Genomic DNA, 18,286 nt, shown 5'->3' with positions numbered 1-18,286 from the left:
AGTCCATGCTTAGTTTTGCTGATGTCAAGGAGACCACAGTGCTAGGACAGAATGCAATAAATGAGGATAGAGGAGGTGCCCCTGAATCTCTGCTTCAACTGGAAGGGTTGTTTAAAGTCCCTAAGAGGTTTTGAGGAAGAAGATAAAAGATGGGGAGAGAGGAAGACATGATTGGTATGACTGAGATCTCATGGCAGCTGGTGAACATGATACCTGAAAGAGGTGGCTGGTTGGGGAGGGGGGGAGGAGGTGGAGGGAAATTAATGAAATTATATCTCTGCTCTGTCTTGTCATGATTAAAACAGACATCCAAAAAATGGAGAAGATGCAATGAGGGTTCCTTCAGTTACAATAGTGGGGAAGCTGCATTTCCTGTAGAACAAAGGTATTTCAAGAAGATTGGAACAGAAAGCCTCACCTTCAGAACAGATGTGGGAGAGTTGAAGAAACTGACAAGGGGGATGGCATCATTACAGAGACAGGATGAGGAGAGCTGTTGTTATGGTAGCTGTGGCAATTAGTGCGTTCATACAGATATCGATCGATATTTTGCCTCCTGAGCTGGAGACAGAGATCCAGAAAAACGAGAGAACACGAGATTCTGGAAGTAAGACATTAAGACCATAAAACATAGGAGCAGAATTAGGGTGTTCGGCTCATCGAGAAGCTCCATAATTCCATCATTGCCGATTTATAATCCCTCTCAGTAGCATTCTTCCGTCATCTCCACATAATCTTTGACACTCTGACTAATGGAGAATCTATCAACCTCTTTAAATACACTCAGTAACTTCCCTCCACAGCCGTCTGTGGCAATGACTTCTGCAGAATTCACCACCCTTTGACTAAAGAAATTCCTCCTCATCTCTGTTCAAAATGGAAGTCCCTCTATTCTGAGGTGTACCCTCTGGTTCTAGACTCGCCCACTATCAGAAATGTCCACTCTGTCCTGGTCTTTCAATATTCAATAGGTCTCAATAAGATTCCCTCCCCCTCCCCCCGACCATCACCATTCTGCTAAACTCCAGTGACTACAGGTCCAGAGCCATCAAATGCTCCTCATGCATTAGCCCTTTCATCCTCAGAACAATTCTCGTGAATGTCACTGGACCCTCTACAATGCCGGAACATCTTTTAGGTAAGGGGTCCAAACTGCTCACAATACTCCAAGTGTGGTTTGACAAATGCCTTACAAATCCTCAGCATTACATTCTTGCTCTTATATTCTAGTTCTCTCAAAATGAATGCTAACATTGTAGTTGCCATCCTTACCAGCAACTTAACCTGCGTGCTAACCTTTAGGGTATCCTGCACAAAGGCTCCGAAGTCCTTTGTACCTCTGAATTTTTAATTTTCTCCCCGTTTTGGAAGTAGTCTAATCTTTCCGCTAAAATGCTTGGCCATGCACTTCCCGACACTGTATTCCATATATGTCAAACTCAAGGCCCGCGGGCCAAATCCGGCCCGCGGTGGAATTATCTTTGGCCCGCGAGATAATATCTAATTACTATTAAAGCTGGCCCCAGTAATCGAAGCGCCTATGGCGTATGATATGGCTAATGCTGAGTTTATTCAGGTACCAGGTTTACGACACTATGAAACGAAACACCACGACAAATACAAGCATCTGGACAAGAAACAGAAGCTCCAGAAGGTAGAAGAGTTGAAAAGAAGTCTGGCTTCACAGCAGGCTATGTTCACAAAAGCCAAAACACAAAGTGAGGTTGCTGTAAAGGCTAGTTTTATTGTGGCAGCAGAGATTGCTAAATCAGCCCGGCCCTTTACCGAGGGAGAGTTTCTGAAGAGCTGCATGATGAAGGTGTGTGACGTCGTGTGTCCAGACAAAAAGCAGATGTTGGCTAATGTAAGCCTGAGGAGAAATACGGTTGCTGATCGCGTTTGTGAGATAGCCACTGATTTAAGAACACAGTTGATTGAAAGAAGCAAAGACTTTATTGCATACTCGCTTGCTGTGGATGAAAGTGCTGATATGACGGACACTGCACAGCTGGCTATCTTCATCCGAGGAGTGGACTCCAATTTGTGCGTTACAGAGGAAATATTGAACATTAAATCGATGCACGGGACAACGTTAGGTCTACATTTGTGTTTGCTAATGCTTGATTTCAAACGGTTTATTAATGGAAAAGGTATGGCTCCCAAAACAATCTTAGCCGAAATAGCATCGTTTCTTTCTCGTTGCCTACTTTCTTGTAATTTACGACTGTAAGTTAATACCAATCATAAAAAGAATGCTTGCTAGGCAATCTGCTTCACAAAAAACGAAATTCGTAAAGTGAAACAATTTTAGATATAGCAGAGACTGAGACACATGAGAGCAGGTTGAAAAAATGAAGGCAACGAAAGCTGTGGGAGCACGAGCGTGCACAACTGATCCGGCCTGCATGAAGTCGCATTTTTCTCAATCCGGCCCGTGACCTAAAATGAGTTTGACACCCCTGCTTGTATTCCATCTGACACTTCTTTGCCCATTCTCCCAATCTGTTTTTAGTCCTTCTGCAAACACTGTTTCCTCAATACTACCTACACCCTACTTATCTTTGTATCATCCGCAAACTTGGCCACAAAGCCATCAATTCCTTCATCCAAATTATTGACGTATAACATGAGAAAAGCGGTCCCAATAATGACCTCTGCAGAGCACCAGCAATCACTAGTAATGTTCCCTCTAACATTTGTGCGTGTGTGCGCACACTTTTCTTTGCTACTAGCGCACAAAAAGTTTGTCACCTTCTACCTCATTGGCATGTTAAGTATATTTCACGATAGTACACAATCATATTTCCTTTTCTGTTTTCTGATGCGGAAAGTGTTGACAATGTGGAGTTTGTGATGATTTGTCTGCAGATTTTAGAACTGTTTTGTTGAAGCTTTTTTATTGAAGAAATTATGGATTCACAATGTCAAATTCCAAAGAAGCAAAGGACATGAAGTGCAAAGAAACTGCTAGTTTATTTAAAGTGGAATGGATTAATGAAACAGTAGAAACTTCTACCATGAGTCAGGAACGTGCAGCTACGAGAAATATTTACTATACTTACTATACTTAGTAAATATAATACTATATTTACTATATAGAAACTGGTATTACCTGTGTGTATTGTCATAGTGCAAAAGTTGCTGGAGAGTTTGCAAGTGGGAAGAAGTGGAGTGATATTTGGAAACTTGAAGTTTTAAAAGTGTCATTTAGCAAGCTCATCACATGTGGACAAGGCGCAAAAGCTCCAGCGAGAAAATCCTTGAATACCCACTACAGGTCTGCTATGTATCTTTTGTGAGAGTGCAGATGAACAAGAGTGAAAATAATCAAACCCAGAGGAGATCAAAGTTCTTATTGGCAGTGTTTTGCTAGGTGTTAAAATGAACACCTCTATATATAAAGTTCAGTGTGCACACATTGTTGTCACTGGGCAAAAAGTTGCACAGCACAGGATTTCTGTGCACACTTGTCTTTACAAGTTAGAGGGAACATTGGTCACTGGCAGCCAAGCAGCAAAGGCCCCCTTTATTCCCACTCTTTGCCTCTTGACAATCAGCCAATCGTCTATCTATGCTAGTATCTGTCCTGTAATACCATGGGCTGTCTTGCTAAGCAACCTCATGTGCAGCACCTTCTCAAAGGCCTTCTGAAATAAACAAAATCTATTGACTCTCCTTTGTCTAGCCCGCCTGTTATTTCCTCAAAGAATTCCAACAGATTTGTCAAACAAAATTTCCTCTTAAGGAAACCATGCTGACTTTGGCCTATTTTATCATGTGCCTCCAAGTACCCCCAAAGCCTCATCCTTAATAATGGATTCCAACATCTTTCCAACCATGAAAGTCAGGCTAATTGACATATAATTTCCTTTCATCTGCCTCCCTCCCTTCTTGAAGGGTGGAGTGACACTTACAATTTTCCAGTCCTCTGGAACCTTTCCAGAATCCAGTGATCCTTGAAATCTCATTACTAATGCCTCCATAATCTCTTCAGCTACCTCTTTCAGAACCTTGAGGTGTAGTCCATCTGGTCCAGGTGCCTTATATCCCTTCAGATCTTTCAGCTTCCCAAGCACTTTCTCCTTAGGAATGACAACTATGCTAACATCTGCCCGTGACACTTGAAATTCTGGCATACTACAAGTGTCTTCCACATCAAGCCTGATGCAAAATACTTAAGTTCATCCGCCATTTCTTTGTCTCCCATTACTACGTCTCCAGTGACATTTTCCAGTGGTCCGATATCCAGTCTTGCCTCTTTTTCACTCTTTATATATCTGAAAAAAACTTTTAGTGACTCTTTTATATTATTGGCTAGCATACCTTTCATCATTTCTCTCCTTATGGCTTTCTTAGTTCTATTCTGTTGGTTTTTAAAAGCTTCACAATCCTCTAACTTCCCACTATTTTTTTGTTACATTAAAGCCCTCTCTTTTCATTTTATGCTGTCTTGGACTTACCTTGTTAGCCATGGTTGCCGGTTGCCTCATCCTCGCTTTAGAATACTTCTTCTTTGGGATGTATCTATCTTGCACCTTGCAAATTGCCCCCAGAAGTTCTAGCCATTGCTGTTCTGCCATCATCCCAGCTAGTGACCCCTTCCAATCAACCTTGGCCAGTTCCTCTCTCATGCCTCTGTAATTCCCTTTACTGCATTGTAATAGTAATAAATCTAACTTTATCTTTTCCCCTCAAACTACAAGGTGAATTCTATCATATGATCACTATCTCCTCAAAGTTCCTTTACCTTAAATTGTCTAAGCAAGTCTGGTTCATTACACAACAATGACAAGCTGCTCTAAAAAGCCATCTCGTAGGCATTCTACAAATTCCCTCTTTTGGGATCCAGAACCACCTTGTTTTTTCCAATCTACCTGCGTATTGAAATCCCCCTTTACTATTGTAAAATTGACCTTTTTATATGCCTTTTCCATCTCCCGTTGTACTTTATATCCCACATCCTGGCCACGGTTCAGTGGCTTGTATATAACTCCCATCAGGATCTTTTTACCCTACATCTTCTGATCCTATGTCATCCTCTTTCTAATGATTTGATTTAATTTTTTACCAACATTCCACCCCATCCCCTCCATCTAGCTACCTGTTCTTTCAATATAGATGCTGGAAATCTTAAGCCACATACAAAAGAAAATACTGAGGAATTCAGCGAGTCAAGCAGCATCTGTAAAGGAATAAACAATCGACATTTCTGGCTGTTTATGATATCCAGATGAAAAGTCTCAGTCTGAAACATCAGTTGTTTATTTCCCTCTATAAATGCTGCATGATTTGCTGAGTTCCTCCAACATTTTGTGTGTGTTGGAGAGAAGTATCGAAGTGTCCAAGTGAATTTGAGAGCAAGATGGAAGTTAGTACCAAAATCTGGTTAAACTGACAATTAAAAAAGCAGAGGAGAAAGTAGGTATTTTTTAAATGATGGAAGATTGAAAAGTGTTGGTGTTCAGAGGGAGCTGGGAGCTTGCTCATGTTCATGATTCACTGCATGTTAATTTGTGGGTACCGCAAACTATTTGGAAAACAAATAGTTTATTGCAGAAGGATTTGAATACAAGGGGAAGTATGTTTTAGTCAAATTATGTGGAGCCTTGATTAAACTGCGGGGTGGTGTACAAGCCTGATTTCCTTTCTGGAGGAAGGATATACTTGCAATGTAGAGGGTGATGCCTGATGTTGATAGACTAAACAGACTGGGCATATACGCTGTTGATTGCAGAATGTGAGAGGTGATATCACTGGATGTAGAGATAACATTTTCCTTAACTGATGTGTGCAGAATCAGGATTCAATCTCAGAAAGGGGTGATTATTCACTACTGGGACGAGAAAAGATTACTTCAAGCATAGTGTTGTGAATGTTTGAAATTCAAGGCCCCAAGAGCACTGTGTAGACTCAGAGGCTAAGTCTGTTTAAGACAGACTGATAGAATTCGCATAATCATAGAACTGAGGGATATTGGGTTAATACAGGAAAGTGATGCCAAAGTAAAAGATAATCTCACTGAATGATAGAGCAAGCTTTGAATGACCTTTTCTGGCTCTATTTCTTGTGCTCATATGTTTGGAAGGCCGACATTGAAGAAATATCCTATCTCCCTACTACAGTTGGAGCAGAATACAGAGGTAGAGAGCTGCAAGGTCCTGGATGGATTTCAAAATTAGGCAAGAAGTTTAAAAAAATGTGGGGAATGGCTTGTTTTCTTTGTTAATTTGGGATTTGATTAGTTCATTAGAAGGTTGCATTACTGTTTAATTGTAATGTACAGTTTGAAACTATAACTTTGGAGCCATTTTTTATTAATTTATGAGAAATATGCTCATCGGACACTTTTCAGAATGTATTTTTATACTATGTTACATGTCTTCTACACCTCAAACCAGAAACCATGTGTTTTTTTTTGTACATGTGATTCAATAATATATTACTGCAGTACTCATGAACAAAATTATTCAGCTTGAATTATTTTCAATATACAGAATTTCTGGAAAGCATTGCTACGATTTACGAAGATCTCCATCTGGGAAAGAGTCCAAATACTGTGATTGTGCCAACTTCAATTGAACAATCACAGTCACCTCTTGATTCACCAACTCAAGAGGGTGTTGATGCATCCCAGTTTTATGACTGTTTGGAAACACTCTGTGATAGGTATAAGCACAGGTAAATATTATCTTTCTAATAATTTTTTGTGACTGTTGCATATACTTATTCAATTATTTAAATCATAGTTATCCAGCTATCAAACATTTTTTCTTTTTTATTGTCACAAGCATTTACATTGGCCTCCAAGAATCTCAAACTGATTTATACTTGGTCATTATTTGTGGCTGAACCAGTAGAGCAGATTGTCTGAATTGTTTTTTAGTTGTAATTCTCTGGTCATGTTACTTCCTTCAAAATTCACATGCAACATCCAGGACTGTGCAAGCAGTATTGAATAATCAGGAATATTGAGAAAAAATTTGCAAAATTACAACGCAGGGCCAATCTCACAATAGTCCCAAACTCACTATTCCTTTTGATACAAATTCTAATTTTTTTTTACTTTTCCAGTCTATTGTCTTCTTTGAAATGGTTTAATGCCCTAACTATTTCACTCATTGTATAAGTTTGTCTCTAAATTCTCTCGTGTTCCCCCAATAGCAGCAAGGACACTGAGCAGCAGAACAGTAGGCAGATCTTGGGAAGGTGTAAAAAAAATAGGGTTGTCGCCATGGGTGATTTCAACTTCCCTAATATTGATTGGCACCTCCTTAGTGCAAAGGATTAAATGAGGCAGAATTTGTTAGATGTGTCAGAAAGGTTTTCCTGACACAAGATGTAGACAAGCCAGTGAGCAGAGAGGCCATAGTGAATCTAGTGCTCAGCAATGAACCTGGTGAGGTGACAGATCTCTCGGTGGACAAACATTTTGGAGACAACTCCTGACATTTAGCATACCTCTGGACAAGCACGGTATAGGACAGTGTTTAATTGGGGGGAGGGGACTCATTACAATGCTATTAGGCAGGAACTTGGGAGTGTTTTCAGGGAAATATACAACAGAAATATGGAGGTTGTTTAGGGAAGATTTCCACAGAGGCTTCTCCGATTGAGGCAGGGGAAGGATGGTAGGGTTCAGGAACTATGGTTGACGAGAGAGGTGGAACATTTAGTCAAGAGGAAGAAAGAAGCATAAGGTTTAGGAAGTAAAGATCAGACCGGGTTTAAGGTTTAGGAAGTAAAGATTAGACCGGGTTTAAGGTTTAGGAAGTAAGTATCAGACAGGGTTTAAGGTGTAGGAAGTAAAGATTAGACAGGGTTTAAGGTTTAGGAAGTAAGGATCAGACCGGGTTTAAGGTTTAGGAAGTAAAGATCAGACAGGGTTTAAGGCGTAGGAAGTAAAGATCAGACCGGGTTTAAGGTTTAGGAAGTAAAGATCAGACAGGCTTTTAGAGTTGTAGAGTAGCCAGGAAGCTTAAGAGAAGGCTTTGGCAAGTAGGGTTAGGGAAAATGCCAAGACATTAAGAACAGAAGGATGATGAGAGTGAGGGTAGGACCAGTCAGGGATAAAAGAGGGAACATGTGCCTGGAGTCGGAGGAGGAGGGGAGGTCCATAATGAATACACTGCTTCAGTATTACATAGTGAGAGGGATCTGTGGTCTGCATAGAACAGGCTAATGTGCTGGAACATGTCAAGGTTAAGAAAGAGACTATGTTCGAACTTTTGAAAGCCATTATATAGATAGAACCCTAGGCCTGGCAGGATACACCTCAGGTTACTACAGAAAGTAAGGGAAGAAATTGCTCTGCCATTGATTTTTGTGTCCTCACTGGCCACAGGAGCGGTACCAGAAAATTGGAGGATAGCAAATGTTTAGTAACAAGATGCAAGCTGTTAACTTAATAAGACTAAGTTCTACCTCCTTTTGCTTCAGAAAATCTTTTAATGGAGTTCACTGAAATTAATATTTTGTGAAAACGGTCATAGACAATTTTGTTTGCCTTAAATTACTGCATCATTATGAACGGAGCTTTTGTTACCAAGATCCTCTTTCTAAATCAGGATGTTATCTGCTCAAACTGACACAATGAAACCTTTTTGTTGAACTATACATTCTGTGGTAAAGCAGAACCGGTTTTAGCTCTGGATTTACACTGCTAGGTTTTGTGTTAAAATTCAATTTGACCCAGACTGATTCTAACTTGAATTAAGAAATTTAAGCAGTTTATTCAGAATGAAAGCAGTCTATGTTAAATCATTTAAAACACTACAATTCTTCTTCTAAACATAATAGGTTTCTTAGTATTGTGCAGAATAAAGAATGAAACCATTGGCTACATTTTATGCCACTTCTAAATAACCAGATGACTTAAAGGATAACTGTTGTTTCAGCAATGATAGTAATCCTAGAGAAAAATGTTTAGTCTAATTCTCCAGGTTTCCCATTACATAGGCCTATTCCTTTCAAAAGATAACATTTAGATAAGTCAAATGAATACCTTTATTTTCTAAAAAGACTTTTAGTGTGCCATAGCTTTCTGCACTGAACCTCCTTATAACAAAATTCCTTAATAACACATTCTGTATGCTTAGGATAAATTTTGGCAGTGAAATATTTCTAGTAGAGTTCAAAGAATTCAATTTATGTAAATTCAAAGAATGGGAGACATTGTTACAATTTAAGCATCAGGTGATGCAAAGCACTACTGATTTGGGGTTAATGTACCATTTCTACATATTTATGATATCTTACACCACTTGCATTACAACTTTAGGCTTTTAACTATGATATTTGATAAAGTTATACATTTTAAAGGAATATGCTATGCTCCAATTTATTTAATTAAATACAAATGAGAACTTATGAACCACAATGTATTTACTTTGACAGTTACCCACCGACTTCATACCTTGAGCAGATCCTCCACAAAGTGGATCAAGTGACGTTCTTTGGATTTCTGATGGCCATTGTAAAGCATGAGGGAATCAACTGCAAATTGGGTAGGTACTAATTAAGAGGAAAGCTACACCTTTGGAGTTCTGGAATTTAAAATAAAGGTTTAGAAGCTGTGCAATACATGTGATGTAAATTTGCCAAGCATATCAAAGAACCACATATTCAGATATCTCAACAATAATTCTAGTGAGAAGCTCTAGATGAGACCCATTTGACTTTTTTTGGGAATTGCTAATCAGCTGAAGGCATTAGACAATTCCTTAGTTAAATATTAAAGTTAAACATTGTGTAATATATCCTGATATTTTTCATTTTATTACCCTTAATTGTATATACAGTGGGTAATTGGTTAATTGGGGCAGCCACCTATTTGGGACAGCTAAAAAACAAAAATTAATCAAGAAAATAGCTGGGATTCCCTTCATTTATTTGGAACAATATGCCGCTTAATTGGGAAAGGGGACTGCTGCTGAATAGTTTCTAACTAGTGTCAGCTGCATATATACATGTTCATTAGACACTATACCGTACTTAGAGTGAACAGTTTTTAAATAGTATCAGTTGCATGTGTTAATGTTTCAAAAGCAGTGATTCTTGTCACTGATAGTTGGTAATAAATAAGCAGTGAGACAATTCAGAACCATTTGGTCCACTGCAGTTTCAAGCATTCAGGCTTGGTGATGCTAGAAACAGCCGGGAGTGAAAATGTAACGATTTCACTGCTTCAACAAGTTAGAAGCTATGAAGAATTTGTAGGTATCGACAATCATCATCGATGTTTCAATGAAAATGAAGATTTGGACAATGCAATTGTCGAAAACATTGTATGAAGGCAGTCCATTATTTGCCTTAGGTATCTGAGCTGATTTTGTTCATTTACAGTCAATCAAAAGAACGTGCCAGCATACAGTGGATTAATTCCACTCATAGACAGTTTTATAGTACTATGTATTATTATTGGTAGTGTTCTAATTTGTTCTGTATTTCACTTTAATGCATAATTTGTTACTCAGTTAAATGCTAGTTTGTCTTTCTTGTACCTTTGTAACTATTTCCATGAAACTTCGGCTAATTGGAACAGCCATTTAATTAGGTCAAAATGTACTGGTCCCAATTAACCAGAATCCATTGTATTTAGTAAATCTAAAAATATGCTGCAATAATTCACCAGTGAATGTTGCCAACTAATTAAATGTTTCATAAGCCAATATGATTTGTATGCATTGACCTGACCTGCTAAGTTTGTCCAGCATTTTGTGTGTGCTAAGTGAAGTTTTATTTTGTTTTTAATTAATATTAATCCTTCACCAATAATTTTTCAGTTTTTGGCTTTATAAATATTTTTCAACTACTGTATTGAACTGTTGCTAATTATCGTAAACATTTGGAAACCGTGCGAATGGCCTTTTGTCAGCAGTTCATGGAATGGCTGCAGCAGCAAATCCAGTAGTACATCGGAAGCCATGTGATTGTAAAAGATAGTTCAAACTCAGGCATTCCTTCAGGGACAAATGGAAGGCGTGAGCCAGGTCCTATACCCAAATTTCCAACTTACCTGAGAAAACCGAGGGTGAAAATCAATGAGAAAAACACAGATGTACTAAATATGAAATAAATATATAAAGTGCTGGCACTACTCAAATTAGGTTCCATCTGTGGAATGAGAACAGAGTTAATGTACCAGGTTAATGTCCCTTCAGTTAACTACCTGAGACATTAATTCTCTTCCCAGATGTGAGCGTTGGGAAAGAATGAAAGAGCTGGCATGAATTCTGTGGTCGTGCATTTTCTCTTTGTGTACTTTCTGTGATTCTGAAACAAAGAGAAAGTGCCAGAAAGTATTTGTGCTGTGAGGTTCATTATAAATATTCCGAGTTGGGACCTTTCTCCAGAACTGATGAGAACTGTCTCTTCTGAAATTCTTCAGTTCCTACAAATGCTGAATTGAAGAATAGAAAGGAAATCAATTCCTGATCTGGTTGCTTCAACTTTCACTGCTGTGGCTTTGAATATGCCCTTCACAATAATTGAACATACAGAGACTGAAGCTGGCATTTTCTGGCAGTGGCTTCAAAGCTGCTTGCTTTGTGCTAAACGTCCTGCCTGGCAACATCTCAAACTGTTATGTCTCAACCTACATGATAAAAATCAGGTTACAAAATGCACAAAGGCAGTCCCTGGGGTACGCATGGGTTCAGTTCCTGAGAACTATCTGTAAGTTGATTTCTCCATAAGTTAGATATGTCCATTTTCTCCAGCTATCCATCTCATATTGCCCTTCATACATATGCTATAACTTTTCCATTTCATCAATATTTACCATAAGTACAGTAGCACTCCCCGTAATTAATCTTTTTTTTTATTAGTTTTTTTTACATTTTCTACATAGCTACAGATAAAAGAAAACCCCGGATCAAAATGAAGAACATTGATACAGTGCAAAAATAAACATACAATAATAATATGATACAAAGAAAGATAATTGAGAAAGCACCCAAATTGAAGACATGTAATATTAGTATCCTCCCCAAGCCCCGCAACAAAAAAAAACTCCAGACCAACCACAACACAATATAGAGAATATAAATCAGGACAATCAAACCCCCAAAACTGTAAATACACTTAGCAACAGAAGATATTAATGCCTACTACAAAAAAAAAGAGCTGAAAGCAAGGGACCAAAAAAAACCCTAGTTAAGAGGAAGGTTATGAAAGTACTCAATAAAAGGTCCCCAGACCTTATGGAACTTTAAATCCGAATTAAGGACTGAATAATGAATTTTTTCAAGGTCTAAGCAGGCTATAATATCATTAAGCCATTGAGCATGTGTGGGCGGGGCAACATCTCTCCATCTAAGGAGGATTAAACATCTAGCCAGGAGAGAGGCAAAAGATAATATTCGACACTTAGTCGAACTCAGACGTAAATCTGTCTCACCCCAGAAACCGAACAAAGCAATTAAAGGGTTAGGTTCTAGGTGGTGATTCAGAATATACGATAACGTTATGAAGACATCTTTCCAAAATTTCTCCAAGCTAGGACAAAACCAGTACATATGAATGAGAGAGGCCTCGCCCCTTTTGCATTTATCACAAAGCGGACTGATGTTAGGGTAAAATCGAGATAATTTAGATTTAGACATATGGGCTCTATGAACAATCTTAAACTGTAAAAGGCAACGGCGAGCACAAAGAGAGGTTGAATTAACCGATTTGAGAATCAAGTCCCAAGTCTCATCGGATAAAGAGGTATTTAAATCATGCTCCCATGCCATTTTAATTTTATCCACAGGGGCACGTCATAGGGCTGCTAATTTATCACGAATAAATGATATTAAACCTTTACCTAGTGGATTAATAGAAAGAAATAAGTCCATAACGTTTTTCTCAGGCATTTCAGGGAAGTTAGGGATTAAAGGAGTAATAAAGTGTCTAATTTGGAGATATCTAAAAAAATGAGCATTAGGCAGATTGAACAGCAGAGAGCTGTTGAAAAGAGGTGAAGCGATTATCAATAAAAAGATCTTCAAAATGTCTAATGCTCTTCCTATACCAATCATGGAAGGCTGAGTCATACGTAGTAGGTAAAAAAAAGGTGATTATGTAAGATAGGGCTAGAAAAGGAAAAACCATGGAAACCATAAAATTTCCTAAACTGAGCCCATATACGCAAAGTGTGTCTGACAAGAGGATTAACTATTAATCTGGACAAACTACTAGGGAGTACAGAGCCGAGAAGTGCAGAGATAGATAATTCTTTAGTGGAGCTCAACTCCATTGCCACCCAATTAGGGCACTCAGGTTGGCCATGGAAAAAAGACCAAAAGGAAGCACAACGTATATTGGCTGCCCAATAATATAAACGAAAGTTAGGTAAAGCCATGCCACCCTCTTTTTTAGATTTTTGGAGATAAACTTTGTTAATTCTAGAGCGCTTATTCTTCCACAGATATGACAAAATAATAGAGTCTAAGGAATCAAAAAAAGATTTAGGAATAAAAATTGGGATTGATTGAAATAAATATAAAAGTTTAGGGAGAACATACATTTTAACAACATTAATACGACCTACCAAACACATAGATAGAGGTGACCATTGTAACAGACTCTGTTTAATAGTATATGAAAGATTGGCAAAATTTTCATGAAAGAGATCTTTAAACTTCCTTGTGACTGTAATCCCAAGATAAGTAAATTGATTGTGGACTACTTTAAAAGGGAGATCACGAAATGTTAATTCTTGTGCTTCTTTATTAATTGGGAAAAGTTCGCTCTTATGTAAATTAAGTTTATATCCAGAGAACTGGCTAAACTGGTCAAGAAGTGAAAACATTGGAGGTAAGGATGTAGACGGATTTGAAAGAAAAAGTAATAAGTCATCAGCATAAAGAGAAACTTTATGCTCAACACCCCCTCTCCAAATCCCGGTCAGTTCAGAACAATTTCGAAAAGCTATCACCAAAGGTTCTATAGCCAAATCAAAGAGAAAGGGACTTAAAGGGCATCCCTGATGGGTGCCACGTTTGAGGTTAAATAACTGGGATTTCTGAGAATTAGTTAAAACAGAGGCAGTAGGACACAAATACAGCAATTTGATCCAAGAGATAAAACTTTGACCGAAGTCAAATTTTTCTAAAACTGCAAAAAGGTAGTTCCACTCTATACGATCAAATGCTTTCTCCGCATCAAGGGAAATAACACATTCAGGAATCCCAGTTGGAGGTGAATATAAAATGTTAAATGAACGCCGAATGTTAAAAAAAGGAAGATGGTTTTTAATAAAACCAGTTTGATCATCAGAAATAATAGAAGGGATAACAGTTTCTAATCTATAAGCCAAAACTTTGCCCAAGATTTTAATATCAACATTAAGCAATGAAATCGGCCTATACGAGGAACACTCTGTTGGGTCTTTACCCTTTTTTAATAAAAGAATAATAGAAGCCTAATTAAAAGAGGGTGGCAATTTGCCGTAGTTAAACAAGTCAGATAATACTGAAAGTAACTGAGGGGAGAGAAGTGAAGAGAATGATTTATAAAATTCTACGGAGAACCCATCAGGTCCAGGAGATTTCCCTGAGAAAAATGCAGAAATTGCAGAAGATATTTCATCTGATGATATAGGCGCATTAAGTTTGGCTTTAAAATCACATGAAAGCGAAGGAATATTCAGATTATTTAAAAAATGATCGATAGAGATATTGTCATTCAAAGATTCGGAGGAATAAAGTCGAGAATAGAAATTTTTAAATGCGTCATTGATTTCTAAGTGATCCGATGTAAGGTCTCCATTCTCCTTCCGGATCTTTGTAATATGTTGTTTGGCTTTGGAACGCCTCAGCTGATTGGCTAGAAATTTACCAGATTTGTCACCATGAATATAAAAACGACTCTTACTTTCAAGAAGTTGGCGTTCGACAGGTTGAGTGGACAGAAGATTAAATTTAGTTTGAAGTTCTACACGTTTCTTGTATAGTTCAGGATTCTTAGTTTGAGCATACAGTTGATCCAATTCTTTAATCTGATTAATGAGGTCTAATCGATCTGCACAGGACTTTCTATTAAGATTTGCTGTATGGGAGATTATTTGACCCCTCAGATATGCTTTCATGGCATCCCAGACAATCTGGGATGACACTTCAGGTGATGTATTGGTGTTAAAATAAAAGGTTATCTGATCCTTGATAAATTTTAGAAAATCATCATCCGATAGTAAAGTCGAGTCAAACCGCCAGTGTTTATTCCTCTGAGGAAGGCCAGGAAAATTTAAAGACAGAGTAATTGGGGCATGGTCAGAGATTAGTATACTCTGATAATCACAAGAATAGACAAATGGAATGAGTTGATTGTCGAGTAAAAAGTAGTCAATTCTAGTAAAGGTATGGTGAACATGTGAAAAAAAAAGAATAATCTCTCTCAGTAGGATGAAGGAAATGCCATATATCAGAGATACCATAATTAGAGAGAAACGATTGAATAGCTGAGGCAGATTTAGTAGGTGGTCTAGTAACAGAGGACGATCGATCCAAACTAGGATCTAACCAACAATTGAAATCACCACCCAGTATAAGAGAGTATGAGTTTAAGTCTGGTAGCGAGGAGAAAAAACATTCAAAAAAATTAACATCATCAAAATTGGGGGCATACAGGTTTGCTAGTACAACTTTAGTATTACATAGTTTACCAGAAACAATAACAAAATGGCCATTTGTATCAGATATCTTATTATGGAGTTCAAAAGGAATATTTGAGTTAATAAGGATGGAGACCCCCCCTAGCTTTGGCAGCAAAGGATGAATGAAAATGCTGACCCGCCCACTTTGACAAAAGCCTGGAGTTATCAGAACAACGAATATGAGTTTCTTGAAGGAAAGCAATGTCCGCTTTGAGTTGTTTAATATGTGAGAAGACCTTCCTTCTTTTAACAGGGTGATTCAATCTCTTTACGTTCCAGCTCACAAATTTAAGTGTATTAACCATTATCAATTGTTAGTGCGTAGAAGGCAGCAGGCATATAAAAAGTCAAGCAGTACAATAACAGTCTGGGAGCAAAAATGTAAACATAGATTCGTAGAATCAAAACAGAAACATGTCCTGAGTAACAGAGGAAAGCAAAGGAAACAGTGAGTGGTGTTGGAACTGGAGAACCCACCCCATCCTCGCAACCCAAAACTAGACGGCTACCAAAAAAAGCAGCTAGCTCTACCAAAAAAATTAACCCAAGTATGACTTCCAGTTCTGTGTTGTTAACAACAGTTCCGTATAAATACTATAGCAAATGGTAACTAGTTTATGCACTAGAAAACATAACAAATAGGAACAGCTTCAGCAGAAGTGTGAGACTTAATACAAAGAAAATCAAAAGAAAACCAAAACTAACTTACCCGTGAAAAATTATAGAAGATTATAAAGAAAAAAAAAGGGGAAGGAGAAAAGAGGGAAATTATAGATTCGAAAAGAGTACTTATCAACCATTTACAGAAAAAAAAAAGCAAAACTTAAACTATGAATTAACCAACAGGGAGGCCTTCAGTAAAAACTCCAAACCTCCAAAACAAGTTAAAGTTGCTTGTAGATCTCTATAGATAAAGTTATACAAAAATACAATAGATTGCACAAGTACAAACTAAACGTCCACAGGGAAACATTAAACTCGGATTATCTATTTAGAAAAAATGCACCAAGTCCAGGGAGAGATTGTCTACAGCCCTTAGAGTCTCAATAGATAATGTCTGAATTATTCAAGTACAGTCTGAGTCAGGAAAAAAAATAGCTTTACTACGAGAGGTACTTATCCACCATTTTAGAAGGTCAGACCGGGTTCCTGAGGAGACGGGATAGCCGGAAGACTTCCAACAAATGCCTCAGCATCCTTCACTGATTTAAACCATTTATATTCTCCAGTAGTAAGCGTAATTTGCAGGTCGGCTGGGTTGCGAAGAGAGGGTCTAAAACCACGATCAAAAAGCACTTTCATTACACCTTTAAACTCAGCACGCATCTTCAGAACCTGGGGGGCAAAATCCTCCACAAAACGAATGACTGTATTTTGAAAAGCAAAAGTACCTCTGCGGCGTGCCTCCATAATCAAATGGTTTTTCACCTGGTATTGATGAAAGCACAAAATTACCGGCCGTGGGCGGGAACCCAGAGTTGCACGGGAAACGTAGATCCTGTGTGCTCTTTCAAGCTCAGGTGGAGTCGGAAGAAATTCTTTCCCAAAAATCTCACAGAGAAAATCGGAAAAAAATTTCACGGGAGAGCCCTGTTCGGTGACCTCTGGCAAACCAAGAATTCGTAGATTGCAACGTCTGCTACGGTTTTCAAGATCCACCATTTTGGAAAAAAGCTTACAAATCTGCTGCTCCAGGCTGGAGCAGAGGGTTTCCAGATATTGGACACGGCGTTTTAGATCTTCAGAAGTTGAGTCGATGCAAGATAAATGTTCGGCATGTTCGTCCACTCTAGCGTTGATCCGATCCAATTTGACATCCAGCTGGTTGAAAGAAGTTCTAAATTCCTTTAAAATATCTTGTCGATGCTGTTCCAAAGCAGCGAGAATGTCAACTGGCAAAGCCGTAGAAATTTCTTTTTTCCCGGATTTAGTACTTTTGTTAGACATTATAAGATAGAAGTGTTCGCAGGCAAGTGAAAGAAACCCAATAAAATACCTAACTAAGGTTTAAGAAGGAGACATATAGTGCAAAGATAGGGAAAATGACGGAGCAAAAGTTCGGAACAGCTAAACAGTCGCCATCTTGCCGGAAGTCCCCCGTAATTAATCTAATGAAATATGTTGTATCTAGTCATTAATTAATACCACAAAACCTGGCTTTCAAGTGATCACATTGCTGCTACTATTACCACCACAAAGCATATTATAACTGTCTTGAAAAACACTGTAGAAACATTTGGGAGAATTTAAATAAAGCCTAATTTTCATAAATCGGGGTATCTGTAATCTGGGGATAATCTTGAGCATTGATAGTTTACAGCATGGGGGCACTTGTGTCATCATCCAGTACCTTTCTTAATTTGCTTTCAGTTGATTCTATTGCAGGGGATGTGTCATACAAATGATGAGCAGATCTCCAATCAAGTTGCCATTGTCTCAGTCACTCATGCCCCCACAGTGCCGTTCTTCCTTTTTTACCACATTCAAACCCAATGCACCTTATTGGTTGTTGTATGTCATTATTACAAATGTCATTCCCACAGAAGTTAACTTTTCTCCAGTATAAGTCCTTAGTTGGATATTGGCAGGCTTCAGTTTAGTATCTTTGAAATTCCTCTCAAACACAATTTGTGGAATGACTGGATCAGCCAA

General features: G+C 38.2%; 1 protein-coding gene across 3 annotated transcripts in view; it reads left to right on the top strand.

Moving 5' to 3' along the window:
• The window catches only part of cstpp1 (centriolar satellite-associated tubulin polyglutamylase complex regulator 1), a 298,064-nt gene that overhangs the window by 271,460 nt on the left and 8,318 nt on the right, over positions 1–18,286 (top strand). For all 3 annotated transcript variants that reach the window (XM_073049674.1, XM_073049675.1, XM_073049676.1), the window contains 2 exons: positions 6,495–6,678; positions 9,394–9,503. In XM_073049674.1, the coding sequence (XP_072905775.1) occupies positions 6,495–6,678; positions 9,394–9,503 (294 nt within the window). The remainder of the gene's footprint in view (positions 1–6,494; positions 6,679–9,393; positions 9,504–18,286) is intronic.

The sequence above is a fragment of the Hemitrygon akajei genome, chromosome 6 (assembly GCF_048418815.1).
Source record: "Hemitrygon akajei chromosome 6, sHemAka1.3, whole genome shotgun sequence".
Lineage (NCBI taxonomy): Eukaryota > Metazoa > Chordata > Chondrichthyes > Myliobatiformes > Dasyatidae > Hemitrygon > Hemitrygon akajei.
Note: the sequence above shows the minus strand (reverse complement) of the source record. Positions and strands in the feature narration are given on the sequence as shown.